At 35.6% G+C, this 23347-nt stretch overlaps 1 protein-coding gene across 9 annotated transcripts in view; it reads left to right on the top strand.

Annotated features, from left to right (window-relative positions):
• Positions 1–23347, top strand: part of RALGAPA1 (Ral GTPase activating protein catalytic subunit alpha 1) — a 318940-nt gene that overhangs the window by 36327 nt on the left and 259266 nt on the right. For all 9 annotated transcript variants that reach the window (XM_020991372.2, XM_078150316.1, XM_020991370.2 and 6 more), the window contains exons 5-10: positions 5107–5150; positions 6616–6793; positions 10496–10611; positions 14752–14890; positions 15943–16151; positions 20503–20742. In XM_020991372.2, coding sequence (XP_020847031.1) covers positions 5107–5150; positions 6616–6793; positions 10496–10611; positions 14752–14890; positions 15943–16151; positions 20503–20742 — 926 coding nt within the window. The remainder of the gene's footprint in view (positions 1–5106; positions 5151–6615; positions 6794–10495; positions 10612–14751; positions 14891–15942; positions 16152–20502; positions 20743–23347) is intronic.

Here is a 23347-nt window from a genome sequence, read left to right as displayed (position 1 = left end):
TTTCTTCTAATCCAAAATAGACAGGTAAAATAAAGGTATAAATGAAGTGCTTTGTGAGATTTAAGGAGGGAAAGATCTTTCACTTCTGATATGGGAATAAGAGCTGACATTTACATAGTACTTTAAATTTTACAAAGTGCTTTCCTCACAATAGTTCAAGGATTATTAGTCCTAATTTACTGGTTGGGAAAATTTGACTCAGAAAGGTGGAGTAACCAAGTTGATGTAGCCAGGAGCCTGGATTTGAATCAGAGGCAGGATTGAATTGTGGGAACACCAGGACTATGATAACTACAATAACTAAAAAAAACCCCAAAACTTTTATTAAATGTATTAGATTAAAGTGGGAGCTCATGTTACCAACAGCAAAAAGAAACTCCCCCTAAACTCTGCAAAATGACTGCTTTTATAGGATCCTTCCAGCATTACTGGCTCAATCGGGATAGAAGCTTCAATGAGCAAATTAGGTCAGTCCCTTTTATTTAGGGCTGCCTTTGGGTGGAGCCTTTTTAGGCCTCTAGGCCGTTGTCATAGATGGGCCTCCTTCATCTGCAGATAAATAGCTAAAACCATATACCCTCTCTTTTCACATAAAGTCTACAAATCCCTGCCTCCTATAAAATCTAGTGCTTATTTACTGCACCATGTTGTCCTTCTTAAAGAAAATGGCATTTGATCTGGACCTTGAAAATTGGGAAGTTTTTCATCAGATACAGAAAACTAAAGAGACATAGACATAGAGAAACATGTAAGCAAAGGAAGGAAAATTTAGTGCTTGAATGGGGAGTGGGAAGTAGCATAGTTTGCTTGGATTGTGGTTGGAAGGTAGTAAGAGACAGGACTAGAAATTTAGGATGGTACCAGATTGTGTGTCAGGCTTTTAATACCAAGTTAAGTGGTGTTTTACTCAGTAAACAGTAGAGTTTGTAGGGTTTTCAAAAGATGAATTTGTTAAAAATCCTTTGATAATGAATTTCAAGCAAGGAATTGAGCTGGGAAAGTATATGCTCACTGAAGTTGTCTGCCACTATTATGAAGAAGAGAGTCCAAGTTGAAGGATTCCTAGTATATTGTGAGGGCCTCCAGATGCTCTTGTTTGTAGATGACATTGTGCAGCTGACTACATCAAGCCCTGGAATAGTGCAGAGCCTTCCAAATGAGATCTCTGAATTGTATGCGGGCCCCCCCCCACCCCACAAATAGCCTAAGAATCTACACAGGAAAAACCAAGTGATGAAGAATTTTTATTGTCCAGGTTGTTCTGTGTAGTTGAGTGGATACTTTTATATCCACTCAGTGGATGTTGATGGTCTGTAATTATATAAATTTCAAATACTGCAGAGGACTATCAGTTGGGTCCAAAATGGAATAGAAGAGCAAGAGTTGACTGGATTGCATGTGGGAAATCATATAGCACTTTAATCCCAAGTTTTCCAAAACAAAACTTTTAGGAAGTTATATGGAATTTTGCAGTCTTCAAAGAATCAAAATTCAAAGGAGACCAAAGGGCAATGGAATGACATAGTCTACAGCATATTACCCGAATGATATGTGCAAGGAATGGCTTAAAATGTATGCTTGTAAAAGGAAGTACATCAGTTATGTTGGGGAGATAGGATAACAGACGGACAAGTTGAGTGCTATCCTAGTAACCACATAATTGTAAAAAGCCTTCAGTATGATGAGTGGACCTCCCCATGAAAAATTTATTGGACCATATGAACTTGGGTTGCATAGGATGAGGTATGGCTAGATTACAGTTTGAACCTTTTGGGAGGTATATATTACATCTATGGCCTCATGATCCCATTTGGTCAGTAAACATTTATTAAATACCTACTGTGTGAGAGGTACTATGCTAGCCTCTGGGGTTACAGGTTTTTTTTTTTAAAAGAAGTTCCTGCCCTCAAGGGGTTTACGTTCTTTTGGGGAAAACAACATGTACAATGTAAAAATATGCGGAGTAAATACAAGGTAATTTTTTAGGGGGAGGGGAGATGCCAGCACTTGGGGCTTATAGGTAAAGCCACCTTGAGTTAAACTTGACTTGAGCTTTGAAGCAGGGAAGTTGAATTCCACATGGAGGACAGCCTTTGCAAAGTATTTTATTTTGTTTTGAGACATGTGGTAGAGTTATTTAGCAGCTAGTTAGAAATGTAAGTTTATAAGGCTAGCTATACTGGTGCATTTGCTATTCCTCATGTGCAATATTCCATCTCCTTCTCTATGCCTTTGCACTGGCCAGTCCCTATGCCTAAAATGCTTTCCTTTCTAACCGTTACCGCTTAGGATCCTTAGCTTCCTTCAAGACCCAGCTTAATGCCATCTTCTGCGGGAAGGCTTTCCTGTTCTCATCTACTAGTTCCTTCTCCTCTAAGACTATCTTTACATCTACTTTGTGTATATATCTATTTATTTACCTATTGTCTTCCCTAATATAAGAGTCTTGAGGGCAGGGACTGTTTTTGCTTTTTTTTTATCTCCAGCATTTAGCATTATATCATATTATGAAGTAAGTTTGTTGATTGATTGGTTTAGAACCTAAAGATGAGGAAATGGAAACTTGGTGCTTATGTTTCTAGAGATGATAGTTGAGGTCAGTGTAACAAATTCATGCTCACTCAGACTCAGAATTTCGAAAAAGAAACTGAAGAGAAAAAATAAAAGAGAATCAACGCTACAACTTTGGGAAACATTAGCATTGAGGAAAAGGACCTATAAAGGAAATATAGAATGAGTTATTAGAGAAAGGAGAACAGGAGACTTTGATATCAAGGAAGCCAAGGGAAGAGAAAGTATCAAGAAAGAGGGGACATCCTGCAGATAGGTCAAGGAGAATGTAGTTTTGAGGAAAGGCCGTTAGATTTTGCACTTAGAAAGTGATAACCTTTGAGAGAGAAATATGAATGGAATCATGGCAGCAGAAGCCAGGTAATACAAGGGTTTGACAAGTGAATGGGTAGTGAGGCAGTAGAACCATTTTTAAAAAATAAGTTTGATGGTGAAAGAGAGGAAAGAGATGGAATGTTAGCTTAAGGGTGTAGAAGGGTCTAAGGAAAATTTTTTTTTAGCACTAGGAAGACATGAACATATGGGCAGGTAGAAGGGAAGCCATCAGAAAAGGGAGTGATTACGTCAAATTCAACAAACATTAATTTTATGTTCATGATGCTTTGCTTAGCCTAGAAAGACAAAAACAGTATCCTCTTCTCTGAAAAGTTTACTTGTTATTGGGAAGATACAGTATGTACACATTTGTGCAAAATGTATAGTGTAATGTAAAGAGGCAGAGAGCAGTAATTGGCGAGGTAATTAGGAAAGGCCTCATGTTGGAGGCAGCACCTGAACTGTGCTTTGAAGGAAGCTAAGGACTCTTATAGAGAGTGCTGGGGAGGAGCTTATTCAAAGATACAGAGGCAAAATGGCATGCTGTGTTCAAAGTGAGTGGTATGGTGAGTGTCAAGGAGAGTGATGTGAAATGTTACTAAAAAGGAGTGAATGAGCTTGTGGAGTCAGTCTGAGGAGTTTGTATTATATACTTGTGGCAGTAGGGAGCCACTGAAGATAGTTGAGTAGTAGAGTGACATGGTCAGATCATTGTTTTAGGAACATCTGTTTAGCAGATTGGAGAGGGGAGAGGCTGTAATTATGAAGAACAAATTGAAGGCTGTTGCAGTAGTCTAGGTAAGAGGCATTGTGAGACGGAGGATGGATATAAGAGATGTAAATTGGAATGAGCAAAACTTGGGGTGACATGAAAGGAAGTAAGAGTCAAGGATGACTCTGAGATTGCAAATCTGGGTTCCTAGAATGATAATCCTTAATGTTCTTAAAAGAAATAGAGAAGTTTTCAGGACAAGTGGATTCGCAGCAAAATATGAGTTATGTTTTAGACTTGTTGTAGATGTGTGAGAAGAGATAGTTGAAATACATTGTCTTGTAGGAGGTGGGAGGGATGGTTCAGGTGCATAAATAGAAGAATTTTTTTCTTGATAAACAGTTTTTTTTTCTCTTAGGAGAAAGTTAATAACTGCCGTTTTCAAAGCATTTTAACTTTTTTTCGTTTAAGCTTCATGATAGCCTTGTGAATCAGGCACTACAATTTGTGTCACCATTTTATAGATGAGCAAACTGAGGCTTTGAGAAGGTTAAATGACTTTTCTAGAATCACACAATTAAGTTAGCTAGCATTAGAGAATATTTGAATCCAGGTCTTTTGGATTCCAAGTGCGGCACTCTTTCTGTACTAATTATGGGTTCAGACACCATTGTGGTGTTAAGTCACAGAAGAGAATATTAAAGGATATTAATGTAGGATGTCCTTGAACTCAGTGAAATAAAAATTTAGTGGAGGAATTGTGGTGGGAGATTTAAAGAGAGGAGAAAAAGTACAGTAAGGGCCTAGCAGACGTTATATTTCTTCACAAGTGAAGAGATAATGACCAGATCTGTTTTCTTTTTATAGGTTTAGGGACTTCTTAGGTGAAAAGAAGTTCCTTCTACCAGTTCAAGTCAGGACCTTCTCTGTAACTTACAGTCTTAAGAAATTGCCTAGTGCAGTGGTTCTCAAAGTCTGGTCCAGGGACTTTGGATTCCCAAGACCCTTTTGGGGGTCTTCAAGGTCAAAACTATTTTCATAATAAAACTAAGACATTTTAATGTCTAATATGGTAAAAAAAAAATCTGTAAATATTACCCATGTAAATAAAAGTTCTTTGTGGGGCCTCAGTCATTTCCAAGAGTGTAATGGTGGTCCTAAGACCTAAAAGTTTAAGAACTACAAGTTTTCTGCATTGGGAGGTTAAGTGACTGATCCAGTGTCACGCAGCCAGTGAGAGTCAGAGGGGAAGCTTGAGCCTGGATTTTCCTGCCTACGAGTTCAGTTGTTTACTACAACATATTGCTTTTCTTAGCATAGGTGTATAGTGGTTGAAATCACAGGAATAGGAGTGGAAATATTGAATGATGGGAGTTACCCTAAGTTGAAGTTTTGTAGGATAGAAATAGCAATAAGTAAAGGCAGTAGGGCAAGTGGATGAGGAATTTTAGGGTGGCTGTCAAATCACATGAAAAAAATAAGTATTTAAATGAATGTTCTCTTTACAGGATTGATTTTAAAGAAACTCCTTCACACAGGAAACTCCTTAAAGGTATATAAAATATATTTCTTTTAGTAGAATGGCTTTTCAAAACTTTTTCAGATTTACATTGTGACAGAAGAGATGTACATTTGTGTTTTTCTGTGCAAAATACTCTTCTGGCTTTTTAGGATATACCTGGAATCATACTTAATTCAGGTGTGAGAAAATGTGAAACAAACATGTGTCTCCTACTTAATGCAGCAGTATTTTCTTCAATGTTTGTTTGCCACTTTTTTTTTCCCTAAGATGCCAAGTCCCTTAAATGCATTTTATAATCTGGAGCTACAGTGCCCTATTAAATATAGAAGTCTCCATTCTGGACCTTGTCTAAAGGGAAAATAACAACAAAAGCAATGAAATTGTTGCTTTTCTGCTCTCACTACAGCCCCTCTGAAATATAAATGGCAGTAACAGCACTGTACTAGTTTTCACTTTTCTGATTTGCCACTTCGTTTTTGTGCTTTGTTTATGGAAGCTATCCACTTGTTGTGGAGAAGGTGAGAAGTATAACCTTGTGGTTATACTTCCAGTTGCACTGACCTAGAGTTAACTGCAATGGAAATATAGGACCTCCTTCATCACCTTTTTGTTATCAACTACGCCATGGTAGAGGTGGTAATAATAACAACAATAATAATAGTAACTGACATTTATTTAGCTGTTTAAGTCTTGCAAAGATTACCAAACATACTTTTACTTGATACAACAACTCTGTGAAGGAGGTACTATAAATATTATTCAGACGTTATGGATGAATAAATAAACTGAGGCTTAGAGAGGTGCGACAACTTCACCTAGTAAGTATCTGAGTCAGGATTTGAACCTAGTTTTTCCCTTCTCCAACTAAAGCATATTTTCTAATTATAATACTATTTCTGATAGCAAATGAAGCTGTGGCAATATTTGAGTTACAGTGCCTAGGTAGGAAAGAATCTGATTGAGTTCAGCATATATTGAGTATCTACTATGTGCAAAAAAGCAGTAGTGAGAATGTTCTGGTTACTAGAGAAAATTTCCTTTTCATCTGGTTTTGTCTTTTCTATCTTTGGCAAGAAACCAGTGTTTTTCTTGACATTCTTGCTCCCTGGCTCAGTCATGGTGAGAGGGAGAGAGAAAAGAAAGATATGGCTTTTTGCTGTCATAGCTCTGGTTATAGTGGTAAGAACCTAGAACCTTCCCTGGAATTGGTTACTATGGAATTAACTCATTACTTGAAAGGATTTTCATTGTTTTTATCTTGGGGCAATAGAAATAAATTAAGTCTCTTGCTTTATCAGTTCCATAGACTCAGGTTTTGATAAAATGGAATATATACTTCTGGATTTAGTATGGTAACAGTTATGATTTTTGGCAAATATTCATTTTTTTATTTCTTAGAGAACTTTGGTCTCAAAAGAAAAAAAGATCTTCCATATCCTTCTATTTCTGTTTGGGTAAAAATTCTATGTTGTATTTAATTGTTTTGTATTTTCAGATCAGGCGTGAAGGTGTCCGTCTCTTCTTGCTATGGTTACAAGCTCTTCAGAATAACTGTAGTAAAGAACAGCTCTGGATATTTTCTTGCTTAGTTCCTGGATTTGCCTCACCACTGTCTGAATATGGACCTCGGACTTTAGATAATCTCATTAATCCCCCACTTAACCTTCAAGAAAGTAAGACTACAGGATATTAACAGCATATTCTTTTGTGTTGTGTTTTAAAATTTAGTAAGCATTCCAAATCCGATTTAACACTTCTGTGATTTTCCTTTTTTATACTTATCTTTTTGTTCATTTGGATGTGTACAGATATATTTTTAAAGTAGTGTTTGTTTTATGGAGGACATGTATAAATGAAAAGGAAATGTAAATTTATTATTATTCTTCTTTTGATAAATCAGGTATTGTCTATTTTACTTTCATTATACTTTCATAAATGCTTTGTTTTTATTTCTGATTGCTTTGGTTGTTTAGTTGTTATTCTTCATACTTTAAATTTCTATCTCTACATTATTTCCTTTTAATACCTTCTTCCTTTCAATTTAGAGAAAACTCTGGGTCTTTTTTTTTAAAATCATATGAGTTACTTCCCTTCCTTTTTATATGGTTTATGTTTAGAGTTTTTCATATGTGTGTGTTTAACAAATTGAAATATATTGGTGGTATAAAATTCTTAAGAGAGGGAACAAAAATATGTTTTTAATTAAAATACTATATTTTTCTGTAATTATTAACATTTATATGTAACTGCTTTCTTCATAAGGATCGCAATAACTGCTCTACCAGATTGCCTGAAATTATCTTCTTCTCTTTCTGTGCCTCACAAAGACACTGAGATGTTTAACATATAACTTGTGTTTCAAAAGATTGAAATTTGTGGTCCTTAAGTACAGTCTAGTTAGGTGACATGTAAATAATAATGAGTTCTTTGTGTTTGGGTAAATGCCGTATATAGCTCTTTAGAAATTGGTTAGACTACTTACATGGTGATAAATTTTAATTCTCTGGCTATCTTGTTAGAGCATTTTAAATCTCTGTTGGACATATTTGATAAGGAAAATATAACCCCTTTATTAAACAGTAGCTGTATTCAACAGAGGTGCTGATTTCAATTTCCTAACTTTGATTGTAATGGGAAATAGAACATGTCAGCATTTGTAATAGTCTCATCTTGAGTAAGTATGATTGAATTTTTAAAAAATTGATTTAATCCAGATTTTGTTATTTTTTCTCATGAGTAGACTCTTTCCTTTTCAGCATTTAACTGAAGTTGATGCTGATTCAAAATGCTGTTTCATTGTCTTTTATTAGTCACTTATCATTACCCCTTGTTGAATTGGCAAAACTTTTAACTCTCATTGGTCTTTCAGGATTCTGGTTTTATAAATTTTTTTTTCAACTCTCAGAGTTTTGTTTGGTGATCACTTTTTTTCCTCTAAGAAATGGGCATTTGGGGGCAGCTAGGTAGCGTAGTGGATAGAGCACCAGCCCTGGATTCAGGAGGACCTAAGTTCAAATGCGGCCTTAGACACATAATACTTACTAGCTGGGTGACCTGGGCAAGTCACTTAACCCCATTGCCTAACCAAAAAGAAAAGAAATGGGCATTTTTCTTCAGATTGCCATGTCTGACTCTAACTGGCTTATACCCAAATTGTGATGTTGTGGAAAGAGCACTGAACTTAGAAACAAATGTACCTGGATTGATGTTTTTGCTTTGTCACCTGTGTGACCTTTGGACAAATCACTTATCTCTCTGGGCTTCAGTTTTCTGATCTATTTGATGTCCTAGGAATTTAGATAAGGTGACTGCCAAGGTCCCTTGTAGCTCTAAATCTGGGATCCTGAATCCTAGACTAGGGAGAGAAGGGAAAGAAATTGGACAATTAAAAGAATGATACACATCTTACTTTTAAGAATCTCTCTTGATTATTTCAAATTCACAAAAAGTTTCCTAGACAGAAATTCTCCAGTGAAATGAAGTACATTTTTAAAAAATTAGGGTTGACAGACTGGATAGATCAGTGAAGAACAATCAGATGTTTAGCTGTTTTCCCCTCCTATTTTAAACCAATTTTTGTACGCGCGCACACACACACACACAGTCTCTTTTTTCCAGAGGATGCTACACTATTTTTTTTTTGCCCAGAATGAAATAAAAGGCTACCTTTTCCCTTACAAAGTCACACAAGATAAATAAAGTTCCACTAAAATCAAGTTTAATTAATTTCTTATACAAAACACACAAAGTAAATGATGATGTTAGAAACAAAAAGTAGTTACCCTGACTATGTGATTTGTAGTGTGAAATGCATTTTCTTCCTAAAATTCAAAATAGGCTGCTTGGGGAATATTTTATCGCTTCAAATACACTGTGAGTATGTTCATATGAATGGGAGGAAACAAATTTATAATTTGCTTTTATTAACCACAGTCAAAATAACAAAAGTGGTATTAAATATTGATTTGCTGAATACATAAAATGCAGTATGCCGAAGAAAGCTATTTTCCCTGTCTTCCCTATACTATATATGTATACAGATACACAAGTCTATATCTTGCCTATATTGTTTATGCAGCCCCCTTAACTATACATATAATATTTAAATGCTATTTTATGGTGCCTGAATTCTCTGGCTTTTTGAGTTTTTTTCTGATAATTCTTTTAGAATCAATAAAAGTCATTTATCTTTCTTTTTATAGAATTAGCAAAAAAAAAACACTGGTTGAGGCTCTTATGTCTTAAGAACCTTTGACACATCTTTGAACCTTTCAGACCTTTTAGGAGTTGTTAAGTTTTAAGGACTTAATTGAAATAGATAATAAATGTAAATGCTATATTTTGTGGAAACTTACAGGTCTCTGAGAACTTTGTACAACTTTCCTTATTGAAGTAACAAATCCAGTGAGACTATCACAATCACTAAAATTTCTTGGTTTCTTTTGGAGGGTTATTTAGATAAACATACTTAGGACCAAATGTAGTCTGTGAAGCAGAGAATCCCTAGGATTTTGTATAGCGCCGTATTTACCTAGCGTAGTAGTTCTCCAAGTATGGTCCAGGTACCCTAGGTGGGTCCCAGAGCCCTTTTCAGGGGGTCCTCGAGGTTTAAACTGTTTTCATAATAATATTAAGACATTTTAATTTCTAATGTGGTAAACATAGATATAGCCAACATAAACAAAAGCTTTTTGTGGGGTCCTCAGTAACTTTTTAGAATGTAAAGGGTTCCTGAGAATCAAAAAGTTTGAGAACCATTCACCAGAATATCTTCAAGATAACAATAATTATAGCATATATATATATATATATATATGCATATATATATATATATATATATATATACACACATACACACACACATACATACTCATATATATACTTATATATAATTACACACTGCTTCCTTACCATAAATCTGTGAGTTAGATTGTGAAAGTATTGTTATTCCACATTTTACATATCAGGAAACTCAGAATCATAGTAGACATGAAATGATTTATTAAATATTCTGCTACTAGTAAAAATCACAGCTGAAACCTGAACTCAGGTCTCCTAAATACAAGTCCAGTTTCTTTCTATTATACCATATTGCTTAGTGAATATGAAGGAAAACATCCAAAACCAGTCTAATATTTAGTATTTGGATTTTCTGTCTTGGAAAAATGTTTAAAATCAGTGAGATCTTAAGTAGACTTACTGTCTTTACATTAAGTTATTTAGAGTTGAGTCATGCTGTAATTTTGGGGTAGCAAATGATTTGGAAACTTCTGTTCATTGAACACTTGTTTTGGAAATAAGATTTTTTTTCTTATTATCTTCAGTTATAAAAAATTATTTGATGACTACTAAGCTCTTCTTTTATTTTTGTATAGCCCAAGTGACTATAGAAGAAATCACTCCTCTTGTCCCTCCACAATCAGGAGATAAAGGACAAGAAGACCTCACAAGCTATTTTCTAGAAGCACTTTTGAAATATATGGTTATTCAGGTACATTTTATCTTTTTAAACCTTTATTCTCCCTTTTACTGTCCTGTGTGGTACATTTTTTTCTTAAAATATTTTTACAAGATAATCTGTGGAGTGACAATTGTGGAGCATAACAATTAGGAGCCAGAGTGGGGGAGAGAGAGAGAGAGAGAGAGAGAGAGAGAGAGAGAGAGAGCGCATGCAAAGAAAGCTTCATGGAGGAGGTGGCACTTGAGCCAAGCCTTGAAGAATAAAGATTCCTAAAAGCTGGAGATGGAGAGAGAGAGAGAGAGAGAGAGAGAGAGAGAGAGAGAGAGAGAGATGTATAATTTATATAAATGAATATAGGTAGGAGATGAAATGTCAAGTGCGAGGAAAAAATCAGTAGTCTCATTTTAGTGGGAGTAATCCGAAATAAAACTGGAAAGGTATCTTGGAACCAGGCTGTAGGGAATTTTAAATAACAGGCTGAGGAATTTATATTTTATGCTAGAGAGAGTAGGTCACCACTGAGGGTTTTTGAGTTAAGGGAGTAATATGATCAGAATTGGATGTTAGAAAGAATATTTGGCTGGCGTATGGAGAATGACTTGAAGAGGTGAGAGACTAAGTAAGGAAACCAATTCAGAAGCTATTGCAGTAGTCCAGGTGAGAAGTGATATAAATCTACTAGAATATCATTACTATGAATGTAATGATGAAAAGGACAGATTCAGAGAGACCTGGGAGGACTTACGTGAACTGATGCAGAGTGAAATGAGCAAAACCAGAACAGTTCATGCAGTGACTAACATTGCAAAGGAAAGCAACTTAGAATAACAGTGCAGTGAGCAGCCCATCACTGTAAGAAACCAATGATGAAGTCTAATTCCTGCTTCTTGATAGAGATATGATAGATAAGTATGAAGCATATATTTTAAGACTTGGCAGATATGTTTGTTTGTTTCACTTGGTTATGCTTATTTGTTACAAGGGTAGGGGTTTTTTTGAGTGGGGAGGTGGGGAGAGCAGGAAGAGGAAAATGTAGACTAGTGATAATGATGTTTAAAAAAAGAAAAGAATGTTAATGATACTATAAAAAATACATAGAAGAACAAAGGAAAAAAGCAGGAAGTTCAAAGAGAGACATGACAGATTTGGAACTGAGGTGTTGTCTTTGTTGATATACTTTAAAGAAAAAAAACTATAGGTATCAGATACTTGCAGTTTTATATGCAGTACTATTTTACTTTTTTCTCTTTTCTTCTGTTTTTATGTGGAGAAATGTTCATAAATTGTTGAAGTTTTTTAAGTTCATAATAATAGGAAAGAAAAAAAAAAGAGCAATGGTAAGTGTAGAAAGAGCAGTTTCAGTAGAGTAGATGGGGCAGAAGCCAGAGTATAATGTATTGAGAAGTGAGCTGTTATGGTTTTTAAAAAAGAAGAAAGTGAAAAGGGGAGGAGGGTAAAGGAGGTGTCCTAGGAATGAAAGGGAGGAAGGAACAATTTACTATTTTTAATATTAGAGTGCCACAAGATCATTCGTGAAAGTGATGGAAAGGGAAATGGGGTTTTTATGATCTTCACTTGAACCATGTAAAGGAAGGAAGAAGAACAAAAGAATATAGTATAGAAATACAGTGTAAGACTTAGCTAAGACAGAGAAAGTGAAGAGAGTATTAATGGGGAGGGCAGATTTGGGGAGAGAACAGTTATAAGCAAAACAAAATTCAGTTAAGGAGGGCTGAGTTTTATAAAAGAGAGAGGGCCCAGTAAAGGCCTGATGATATGCAGGTAGATCTGGGCTAGGTAAAGAGGGTGAGGGAAGAGGACTGGGATTAACAAACTCTATAACTTCACTTCCTTTTTCCCTGCCCCCCTTTTCTTTTTCTTCTTAAATTAAATGGAAGGAGAAGGTAAGGAGAGGAACTATTACAATGGGATATAATTGAGGGAAAAACAGAGCTAACGATTATAACAGTAAATGTGAATTGGATGAACTTTACTACAAGGGTAGTGGCAGAATAGATTAAAAAAGCAAAACCCAGCAATTTGGTTTTTAAGGTATTATATAGTCTTAAAATGAGGCTTTGGAGTAGAATCTATTGTGACTTACTTGAATTCAAAAAGTATAGTGACAGTCGTGAGCCTAGAGAATAGATCAGTAAAATCTATGGTTAAGAAAAGGAACCTGTATTACACATAAAGATATCATATACAATGAAATTATCAGTTTCTAAATTACATTTTTTATCATGAACTTAATCATTAATCAAAACCACAAATGTATTAAGAATGAAATTTCTGTAAGAAACTTATTTAAATATATATGTATTAAATTTAACAGTATAGCAACAAAGTGATTTTGTGTCCCTTTCTATACTTTTGTTTTCTTCTGTGCATTAAAAAATATTTTATTAATGTTCTGATATTTTTTCATATTTATCACTACCCATTCACTAATCCACCTCCCACTATTCCTGTTAAAAGTCCTCTTTTGGGGCAGCTAGGTGGCACAGTGGATAGAGCACCAGTCCTGGATTCAGGAGGACCTGAGTTCAAATCTGCCCTTAGACACATAACACTTAACTAGCTGTCTGACCCTGGGAAAGTCACTTAACCCCATTGCCTAGTCAAAAAAAAATCCTCTTTTACAGCACATGTGTATGATTAGACAAAAGGACACCTTGTTTGAAAACATGTGCCTTGTTTTACATCTCTAATCTATCAACTCTTTATCTAAAGAAGTATATTTCTTTAACAGTCTTTTGAAGTCACTGCTTTGGTCAGAGATTTGAGTCTTTGAAAGTAAATAATAAAAATATGCACTTAATGGTATAGTCTACTTCAACCCTACTTTTTCACCAAGAGAAGTAGCTCTTCTCCTTGCCAGGACATCTCCTTCTACATGTATCCTTGATATCATCTCACAGACTGTCACCACAATCATCCCTAGGCTCTCTTATCTTCAGTCCTTTTACCTACTAATTGCTTCCCTGCTGCCTACAAACCCGTCCTTAGTCTATGATACTATAAAGTATATAGTAGCACTAGAGATTGGTAGAAAGATGAGCTATACCCTTTGTCTTAAGGAATTTTATGAATACTTCAACAATTTAAATTTATTCAAATGTTGTTTTTTCTGCTAAAAGTGGTAAGACAATGAAAAGCCTGAGAGCCTAATTTGAAATTAGGTTAGTTAATAACCAATAAATTGATGGTCTGTGGTTTATTTCTGTAACCAGAGATACCTAATAGAGATACTGAATGCTTTAAATATTTTTTTTGAGAGGTAATGTCCCAGAGAAGAGGAATCAACCCTGATTGGTGGACATTTAAAATGAGGAGGTGGTCTAAAAGTCTTTATCTCTTCCTGCTGAGACTGTGGATTAATCTTGAAGTTCCGTGGTCTCTGGTAATCTGGACAAAGTTTCCATCTCCACCCAGACCATTCTGGTTATTGGTTTTCTCCTTCATGAGCTATGTTACCCTAAATTCCAGAGGAGTTTACCAGAACTTGGGGGCTGAAATTTACCTAAGTTAGATTCTGTTTACACTTTTAAACAGAAGGAAGGTCTTCTAGTTGGGTGGGTTCCCACCCAGCCCAAGATGGAGGAGCATGTTCCCAGATGATTTGGGCAATCTCATCTACCACTTTGTCTTTCTGAAACTAGCTGCCCTGACCTACAGGGGCTCATGCCTGAATGAAAAAATAAAAAGTCTGGGTCCTAATTAATAATGGGTTATTAATACAATAGAAAAAAATAATTTCTCTCAGTGTTGCTTAAGTAGTAAATGTTTGATGTTCACTAAACATTTTTAAATTTTTCTTTTGATTTGTATATGTTCTCTTACTGTAGAAAATACGAAGATAAATTTCAGCTCAAAAGATTTGCATCATCATTATCTTTATTTTTGAAATGATCTCCCAGATATCAGAACTGTGGCCAATTTTTTCTTATACATGAAGAAATGATGAAAATTAACATTTGCAGTTCTATATTTGATAGCCATGTTAGAAACAGTTTTAAAATTTACACTTAGATGTCCATTTTTCTTAGAATTTTTTTTTCCCAATCAAACTTTAAACTAGTTTTCAGGAGAAGTGATTTAGACCATTAGGTTCTATCATATTGGTATACATGTATTGAAATTTCATTTAGATACTTTTTTTTTTTAAAGGTAAAGAGTTTGGAATGGAAGAACAAAGAAAATCAGGAGAAGGGATTTTCATTCTTGTTTTCACACTTTAAAAAATACTACTTGCCTTATATTTTCCCAAACATCTGCAAGGAGAACACCTTATATCACCCTGCACTTGGTATGCATACTTTATTTAGAGTATTCTAAAATTTAACTAAGAACACAAAATCTCACAAGGGAAAAATATCCTTATATTACTTTCAGAAACCTCATGGAAATACAAATGTTTATGTAAAGAAATTGATAGAGATGATGCTTAGATTTGTAATGGACATTTTAAATAGCTTGATTTAACTTATCTTGACTTCCTCAGTGATGAATTGTCATGAAGGAGAGTTTTTAAGTGTATAAGAGCTCATTAAGTTTGAAAATAAGATCATAGGATCACAGCTTTAGAGAAAGTGACCAAAAGTCATCTAGTACACTTCGTTTACAGATAAGGAGACTGAACCCTCTTGATTTATTTGTGATTTTAATAAAATTTTATTCAAAAGTTTTAGCCTGATCCATGTTAAAATATAAAGATTATTACAAAAAAATTTTTAATTCCCAAAGATGTGAACTAAATTGGATCTGCAGTTTTGCATTTGACTGTGTCTAATGGACTGTTACATAAACACTTGTTAAAAGTGTCCATCGTATGTGATATAATCCTATGTTTGTCTTGCTAACTTCCAGTCCCCGAGTTTGGTAAGCCATTTAGAATTGTTTAAAAGCATTAGAACTAGTAGCTTTACTTTAGGCAAGTTGGATAAGCAAGGAGTAGGGATTACATTTTTGATAAGATAACTCACAAATATGTCTCACTGTTCTTTAAATTTTGTTCATTTAGTACAAGTCTAGGTGCACTTGTCATTTGTGTTACTGTTAGCCCTTTTTTGGCTTAAGTTGACACTTGGCTTTAACATTGCCCTAAGAATTCTTTACACTTATAATAGTAATCAGACTGCAAATGGATGTATTTCTATATATGTACTGAAGAGTTGTCTTGTGCCTCTTGTGGGGTTTCATGCTGATATCTACCTAGAAATTATTTCTACAGAAATTATTTACTAAGCCCAGTGAAGTAGTTCTAAAATTATACTGTCACAGACACAAGAATGTTTAGGCATATTTATACTCAGGTTCTTTCATACTTTAGTTTAATCTTTTCTTCTTTCTTTTGAATAGATATCCCACAGATGAGACCAAAGCCGCATTATATAATGATAAAGAAGGATGTTGAAACCAATGAAACAATCTATTGCACAAAGGAGTCTTTCCTCAAGGCTCGTGTTATTGTCATTCGTTGGCTGGTTTCTTTCTGGCTTGAGCCAAAACCTCATACAGTACCTCATATTCCTGGAATAGAAGGTGAAATCTTGCCAAAGAATATTCAGGTAACATCTGTATCATATTTCAAAACATTTGTGATAGGAGCGATTTTTCCTTAAGGCACTGCCTATTAAGCTGAACTAGCTTTTCTGAAGGTCCATGCTGGTTAGGCTACTTCATTTCTTTATGAGATAATGAAACTCTTTAAGATATAATTAGCTTTGGGGACTAGCTGAGGTTTGTGACTTGGTTTCTCATTCATTTGCATGACAAAAAAGTATCTAGAGTTCTGGCTCTTTCTCTGAAGTTGAATTGGGAAGCTTGTGCTCAGCTGAATCAGGAGTATCCTTAGGGAATATCCTTGTTAAATGTCCTTCCTCTATAATGGTTAAGTAAATCTGCTTTTGTTGACTCTTGAAGGCTATGAGTGTCTCATGTCATGCCAATATCAGACCTATCAGTATCAGAAACTATCAAGAGACTGGCCTGAGTCAGGCCTAGTTCATAATAACATTTAATTGTAAATTAAATATCTTGTTTCCCATAAATAATAAAAATTGTCAATAATGATGTATTTTGACACATCAACTATAACACATTCCAGTGGAGATTGCTGACAGAATGGGAGTTCAGTATGTTAAGAAAAATTGCTTTCCTCCATTCTCCTATTTTCTCAAGTAGCAATCTTTCAGTGGAGTATTTCAACTCAAACCATGTTCCTGGATATCAGCAGGTAGGTATAATATAGGGAAAATATTTAAGTATTGTTACTCAGCTGCCCAGAGTTTGATTGACCTAGATTCATGGAATAGTCCTTAATAGTCCTTAATAAAAGGATTTGTTCTGTCAAAACCGAAGGTTTTATGGTTTGGATTCAGTTAAAGAGCTGCATTTAAGGACGTAGAAGGCCATGTGTGGCCTTAAAGCTTCGGGTTCCCCACCTCTGCCTTAGGGTCACTGTAGTCCTACCTTTTCATTTTATAAATGAAGAAACTGAGGTTTTACAGTGGTTAAAGAACTTTCCCAATTAAGACATTACAAGTTAAAGTTACCTAGCTACAAGTAGGTCAGAAACTAAACTTGTGCCTCTTGATTCCCACTGCAGTGTTCTTCATTCTCCTTTTCTCTGTTCCATGCTTTTATGTCAGTAGATAAGTAGCTGTTTTCCTTCATACACATGATTCCCACTAACAAATATGTGAAGTCAGGCAAAAAAAAAATTCCCACTTTTGCTGTGTTCAAAAAATATGTCTGTAGCCTTTGTCTGTCTCTGTCAGGAAAAGACTACGTAGCATATTTTGTTACTGGGTATGAACTGTTTTTGAAAAAGCCATGCTGATTCTGTACTCACTGCTTCCCTTTTTGCCAACCATCTCTTTAAATGATTCGTTCTAGCATTTTCTCGGCAATCGAAGTCAAACTCGATGGCTCATAATATGCAGACTCTGTTCTCTTCAGTTCTTTAAAAATCAAGACATTTGTCTTTTCTCTGTGATCTTTCAGATATACCTCACTGACAGTAGTTCAGTTATAACTGCTAATTCTTTCAAGACCCAAAGATATAGCACATTTGTGTCATGTGACATGGATTCTGCGAGGGGCCCTTTTGCTCTCTCCTTATCTTGGGTATCAACTCCCTATCAGTTATGGTGGTTCTGAATTTTCAGTATAAAGGTCATTCTTTGCAGAGTGCTTTTTCTATGAGCCCTTTGAAATCTGCTTTCCCAAAATCTAAGGTGTATGACAGACTATGCCTAGAATTCATTTTCTTTCTATCCATAGTCTGTAGGATGGAGTAGTCACTGAACCCCCAAGTTTTAATCGTTTCTACCAAAATAACTAGTTTCTCCTTGTGGGAAGGTTAAAATGAATTGAATTTTCCCTTGTCTCCTCAACCTTTTGAAGGAAGAAGTACTATTAAAGCAAGTTAAAAAGCTGGTTTTTGGCAGATCAACAGCTCCAGCAGATATCTGAAGAATTAAAGCCCCGTACCATATCATACTTCTGTCCTCACCTGCTGATGTTTCTTACGTGCCTCATCTATTACTTCTTTCTGTTCATGTAGTCTATAGTAAACTTCAAAGACAAAATCATCTCTATTTATCCCTCCTTTTGTCTTCACCCAAATATTCTCCATTGTATTCTTCCATCTGGTTCCTGAATTTCTTCACATGAGTATAACTTCTGACTGTGCAGTACTACTCTTTCCCTCTTTTTACCTGTTTTTATTTTGAATAAGGATACCCACCTAAATCCATAGTCTCTTTTTTAGTTTCATTTCACCAAATTTCAGTGATACATGAGGTCAGATTTGTTCTATTTATAGTAGTACCTGAGATTTATCTTTTTTATTGCCTAAACTTTGGTCACGTTTTTGGCCATGGGTTTTAGTGTTGTCTTCTTTCTTGGATTTTGTGTCCTGTGAATTTATGGGTGTCAGCTACTATTCTCTTTCATTCTTTGTTGCTAGTCCCTATGGCATCTAACTTGGGATAAATATAAAGTGTGTGTGTGTGTGTATGCAATTTTTCTCTTTCTCCCTTTTTTAGATTAAAAGCCATTTTGATTGGATTTTCAAGACACCTGTTTTATCATCCTTAGGTATATTTCATCTCTGGTCAGGCATCTGTCAATTCTTTGTGGTATGCTGTGAACCAGAAATCTAGATCTCATTCTTAGATACCACCTTCTTAGCCTGCTATTCACTTCCCTGCTTAATTGTTATTTTTTTTTTCTTCATCTTTTGCCTTCCCTGGGCAGCTGTGAGGAAAACACAACCCTGGCCTATGGTGTTCACTTTCTTGTCCAAGAGTCTTTTCACGTTCTCCTCCAAGATCAACTTTGATATTCTTCATCTAGTTTTTTCATCTTAGTTAAAGAGAATCAGGTTCACTGACAAAGAGGATATAAAAGGATTAAGGAGGATAATGGAAAATTATGACCTGATGAAGAAGGATAAGAAGAAGGTAACTGGCAAGACAAGACAAAGAACAATTTTAGGATGAAGCAAATTAATTATCCCATTCAGATCCTTTTCTGTTTTCTCCACAAATCCACAGCCACACATTACCTATCGTTCTTTCATCCTTGCATCATTCTCCCATACCTTTCACCAGTTTGCCTCATCTTCCAGTTCCCTTCACCCTCATGTTGTTCCACTTACATTGTCTTGTCTTGCTAATTACTTTCTCCTCCTTCTTGAGTCTGTTTATTCAGATTATACTCCCTAATCTTTAGTTATCTTCCTTAATCCTTTTATATCCTCTTTAATTGTCAATGATCCTGCTTCTCTTTTAACCCAGTTGTAGAAACCAATCTGTTTCTAGGTCTGAAGATTATTCTTCAGATTTCTCCTCACACTCAAATTCCGACCTACTTCACTGATTCAAATATGTTTCCAAATTACTAACATACTTTCCTTCTTATTTGTCTTCAATTTTTCCCTCTGGTTCCTTCTCCTACAGAAGTAGAGATAGAAATCCTTTTTTCAGCTAAATGTTTCCCTTTCTTATCCAGACTCCTAGAAGATAGTCCATCCATACTTGTTGCCTCTACTTTTGCACCAGCTTACCTCTGAACTCCTCACAGGCTTCTCAGCCTAGCTACAATTTCATTGAAACTGTTCTTTCCAAGTTTACAAAGATGAATCAAATGACCTTTTCCTCAGTCCCTGATCTTCTTGACCTCTCTTGAAGTTTTGATAGCCTTTTTCCATCATGAATTCTTTGCAATTGTCATGGATCGTTGTATTGATTAGAGTAACTAAATCTTTCACAATTGATCATTCTTACAGTATTGCTGTTACTGAGTACAGTGTTCTTCTGGTTCTGCTCACTTCACTTTTCATGAGTTCATATAAGTCTTCCCAGATTTTTCTGAAGCCATCCTCCTCTTCATTTCTTATAGCACAATATATTCCATCACAATCATATACCACAACTTGTTCTGCCATTCCCTCATTTTCCAATGCTTTGCCACCACAGAAAAATCTACTACAAATATTTTTGTACGTAGAGGTCCTTTTCATTTTTCTTTGATCTCTTTGGAATACAAACCTAATTGTGGTATTGCTGGGTCAAGGGGTATGCACAATTTTATAGCCCTTTGGGCATAGTTCCAAATTGTTCTCCAGAATGATTGGACCAGTTCACTACTCCACTAATGGTGTATCAGGTGTTTCTTATTTCATGAAGTTTTTCGTCATCCCTCTAGTTTGTTCATTCTCCCTCCTTTAAATTATGTTTTACTCAGATGAGTAAACTTACATGTTTCCTCTAGAAGAGTATTAGTTTCTTGAGGGCAAGAACTCTTATATTCCCTGTACCAGGCAAAGGAGAGTTACCCACAGTTGTTTTTTTTTTTAAAAATGTCTATTGAACTAAATTAACAAATGTGCTTTTTTTTTTTTAATTTTAGAGGGCAGCTGCTGGTTTGGCTTCTAGAGAAGAAAACAAAAATGACAGTTCTGATAGAGCAGAAAGAACTACAGAGCCAGAACAGTCCCATTCTAATACAAGTACCCTTACAGAGAGAGAACCAAGTTCATCTAGTCTCTGTAGTATTGATGAAGAGCATCTCACAGACATTGAAATAGTACGAAAAGTCTTTTCTTCTAAAAGAAGCCATGTTAATTTTGTCACAGAGATCTTTCGACAGGTAAATATATCTTGTTCTTTCTAATTTTGAGAGCCTACCCTTTGATTGATATTTGAAATATTCACTGATTTTTAGCTATTGAACTCAGTTTATGGATTATTCTTTGAAATGCTTTGGTTTTTAATGTTTTTTTTCTTCAATTCTTTAAAAATATACTTCATGAAGTAAAAGGTCACATATGTGCTTCAAATATATAGTTATAATATTTATTTTTCCCAGGTACATTTTGTTATTTTTCATTTATATATTTTCTTAATTTAAAAAAAAACCTCCTTTTCTGCTTCATTAAAAACTCTTTAAAAATATTCATACTTGAGGTTTTAGACTCTAGCTAGACCCACCATTTGCTTAAGAAGTTAAAGTTATGCCTTATTATCTGATGCTGTAAGGTAATTGAGGTTACAGATAACAAAACAATTCCAAATGGTCTTGCTGTTATTTCTTTTGTCATCCGTTCTTCCCTCAGCAGGAAGATCCACCAGTTCTTTCAGTACCATGAGTGGATAGTTTGACTATGCCTGGTGACTTGAACTTATAAGGGCAGGTAGTTGCTCTGGTACTGTTTCCTTCCTGGCTTGATTATCAACTCCCTTTTAGCCATTTTTGTTTCATTCTTTTAGCTTACAAAGCATTCTCTTTAGCAGAAAATACAGAAACAAAATAAGAGATTGAGAAACTCCACGTTTTCTCCATCATCCATGTTAATTACTTTTTTTTTTAAGGCAGTTGGGGTTAAGTGACTTGCTGAGGGTCACACAGCTAGTAAGTGTCAAGTGTTTGGTCTGAGGTCAGAGTTGAACTCAGGTCCTCCTGACTTCAGGGCCGTTGCTCCATCCATTGCGCTACCTAGCTGCCCCTATAATTACTCTTTAAGTCCTAAACAGCAGAGCTATCTTTCTCTGATCCTCGTCTTTACCCCATCACAACTTTAAAACCTTCTTTTTGTTCTTCTTTCCTTTCTTTGAGAGCCTCAACTCATTCTGAGCATTATCGCTTTTGTATTCATTCTCTGTTACATGCCCTTGCTTCCATCGTTTGTATGTCTTTTAAAATCAAAGTTGTTTGGTAAGTTACCTCTGTCTCTTCATTGAACTCTCCATATAACCCCCTCCTTTAATCCTAAGAATTGTTTCTCATTGTGTCTTCACAATTGGATTTTGTTCCCTGAGATCATAGAATCACAGAGTTTCAAAGTATGTTCAAGAAAGAATGTCCACTGAAACATCCTCCCAAAGTGAACATGTGCCCTTTTCTTAAAGCCCTCCTAGGACTGAGGCCAAGAGGAAGCCAGGGCAGGTCATTCCAATTTTAGACAGCTTTAATTGTTGGGCAGTTTTCTTTACATCCATTCTAAATGTTGCCTCTTTACAACTTTCAATATTGTCTCCTATTTCTGCCCTCCAGAGCCAAATAAAACAAGTCATACTCCTTTCTCAGCACTGTGGCTTTTCAGATACTTAGTGATATCAGTCATGTCACAGAATCATAGAATTTTGGAATTGGATAAGGTCTTTAATATAAATCTGATCCAGCTAGTACCTGAAAAAAAGGAGTCCCACTATCATATATCAATAAGTGGTCATACATGCTTTGCTTGAAGATGTCTGGAGAGGCAACGCACTACTCTATGCACCTCTCCTTCACATACACCCTCTCCACCAATACTTCCCATTCTACTTGTGCATAGCTCTGATTGTAGGAACTTTTTCTTGATATCAAGTCTAAATTTGCATCTTGCAGTTTTTACCCCTTACTGTTCTGTACTTTGGGTCCAAACAGAACAAGTTTAACTCCTCTTTAATATCACAGTCCTTCACATACCTGAAGACTGCAGTTATGTTCCCCCTGAACTTTCTCATTTCCAGGCTAAACACCCCTCTCCCTCCAACCTTCTTTCTGCCTGTCCGTATATCAATGAGTATGCATTTGTTAAGTGTCTACTCTGTGCCTAGCAGTATACTAATCTGTGGGTTGAACTAATTCAAAGTTTTAGCAATAGTATGCCAGTGTAGCTGTCCCCACTTAACCTCTTATAATTGTGATATTTTGTGATATTTGCCAATCTGTTAAGATGTTATCTTTTCCAATTAAGAGTTTTTGTGCTAATTTCTCTTATATGTAATCTGTAGTATTTTATTTTATTTTATTTATTTATTTTTCAAACAAGAAAGTAGTGAGGATTTATTATACAGGCGTGCTACACTTAAGCCACAAAGAAAATAATCAGTCTGGAATGACAAACATCCCATGGCACAAAGTCAAGAGGCAGATAGATGAAATTTGCATTAAATGATGGCATGTCCTTTTGTCAGGGAGGTCTTCAGATGGTGGTAAGAGTCCTCATCAGATGGTGGTAGATCTAGTAGAGTCCTTCGTAGGGTGGGGTGATGTCTCCCAAAGGTTTCTGCCTTCCTGAGAATGTCACCAACGGTCATTCCATCTCTGCTCCTGTGGCTTCCGTGGTCAGCAGTCTGGTTACTTGCACCTCTGCCTCATCTTTCTCCTCTTGCATTTCAGCCTACACATTTGCTTCTTCCTCCACTTGGCTCTCATGGCGCAATGGAAGTCAACAAGATGGCGCTAGGAAGAAGAGCAATCTGTAGTA

This window comes from Phascolarctos cinereus, unplaced genomic scaffold (genome assembly GCF_003287225.1).
Source record: "Phascolarctos cinereus isolate Bilbo 61053 unplaced genomic scaffold, phaCin_HiC Scaffold_2;HRSCAF=192, whole genome shotgun sequence".
Taxonomy (NCBI): domain Eukaryota; kingdom Metazoa; phylum Chordata; class Mammalia; order Diprotodontia; family Phascolarctidae; genus Phascolarctos; species Phascolarctos cinereus.
The sequence above is the reverse complement of the archived record's forward strand: the minus strand, read 5'-3'. Positions and strand labels throughout refer to the sequence as shown.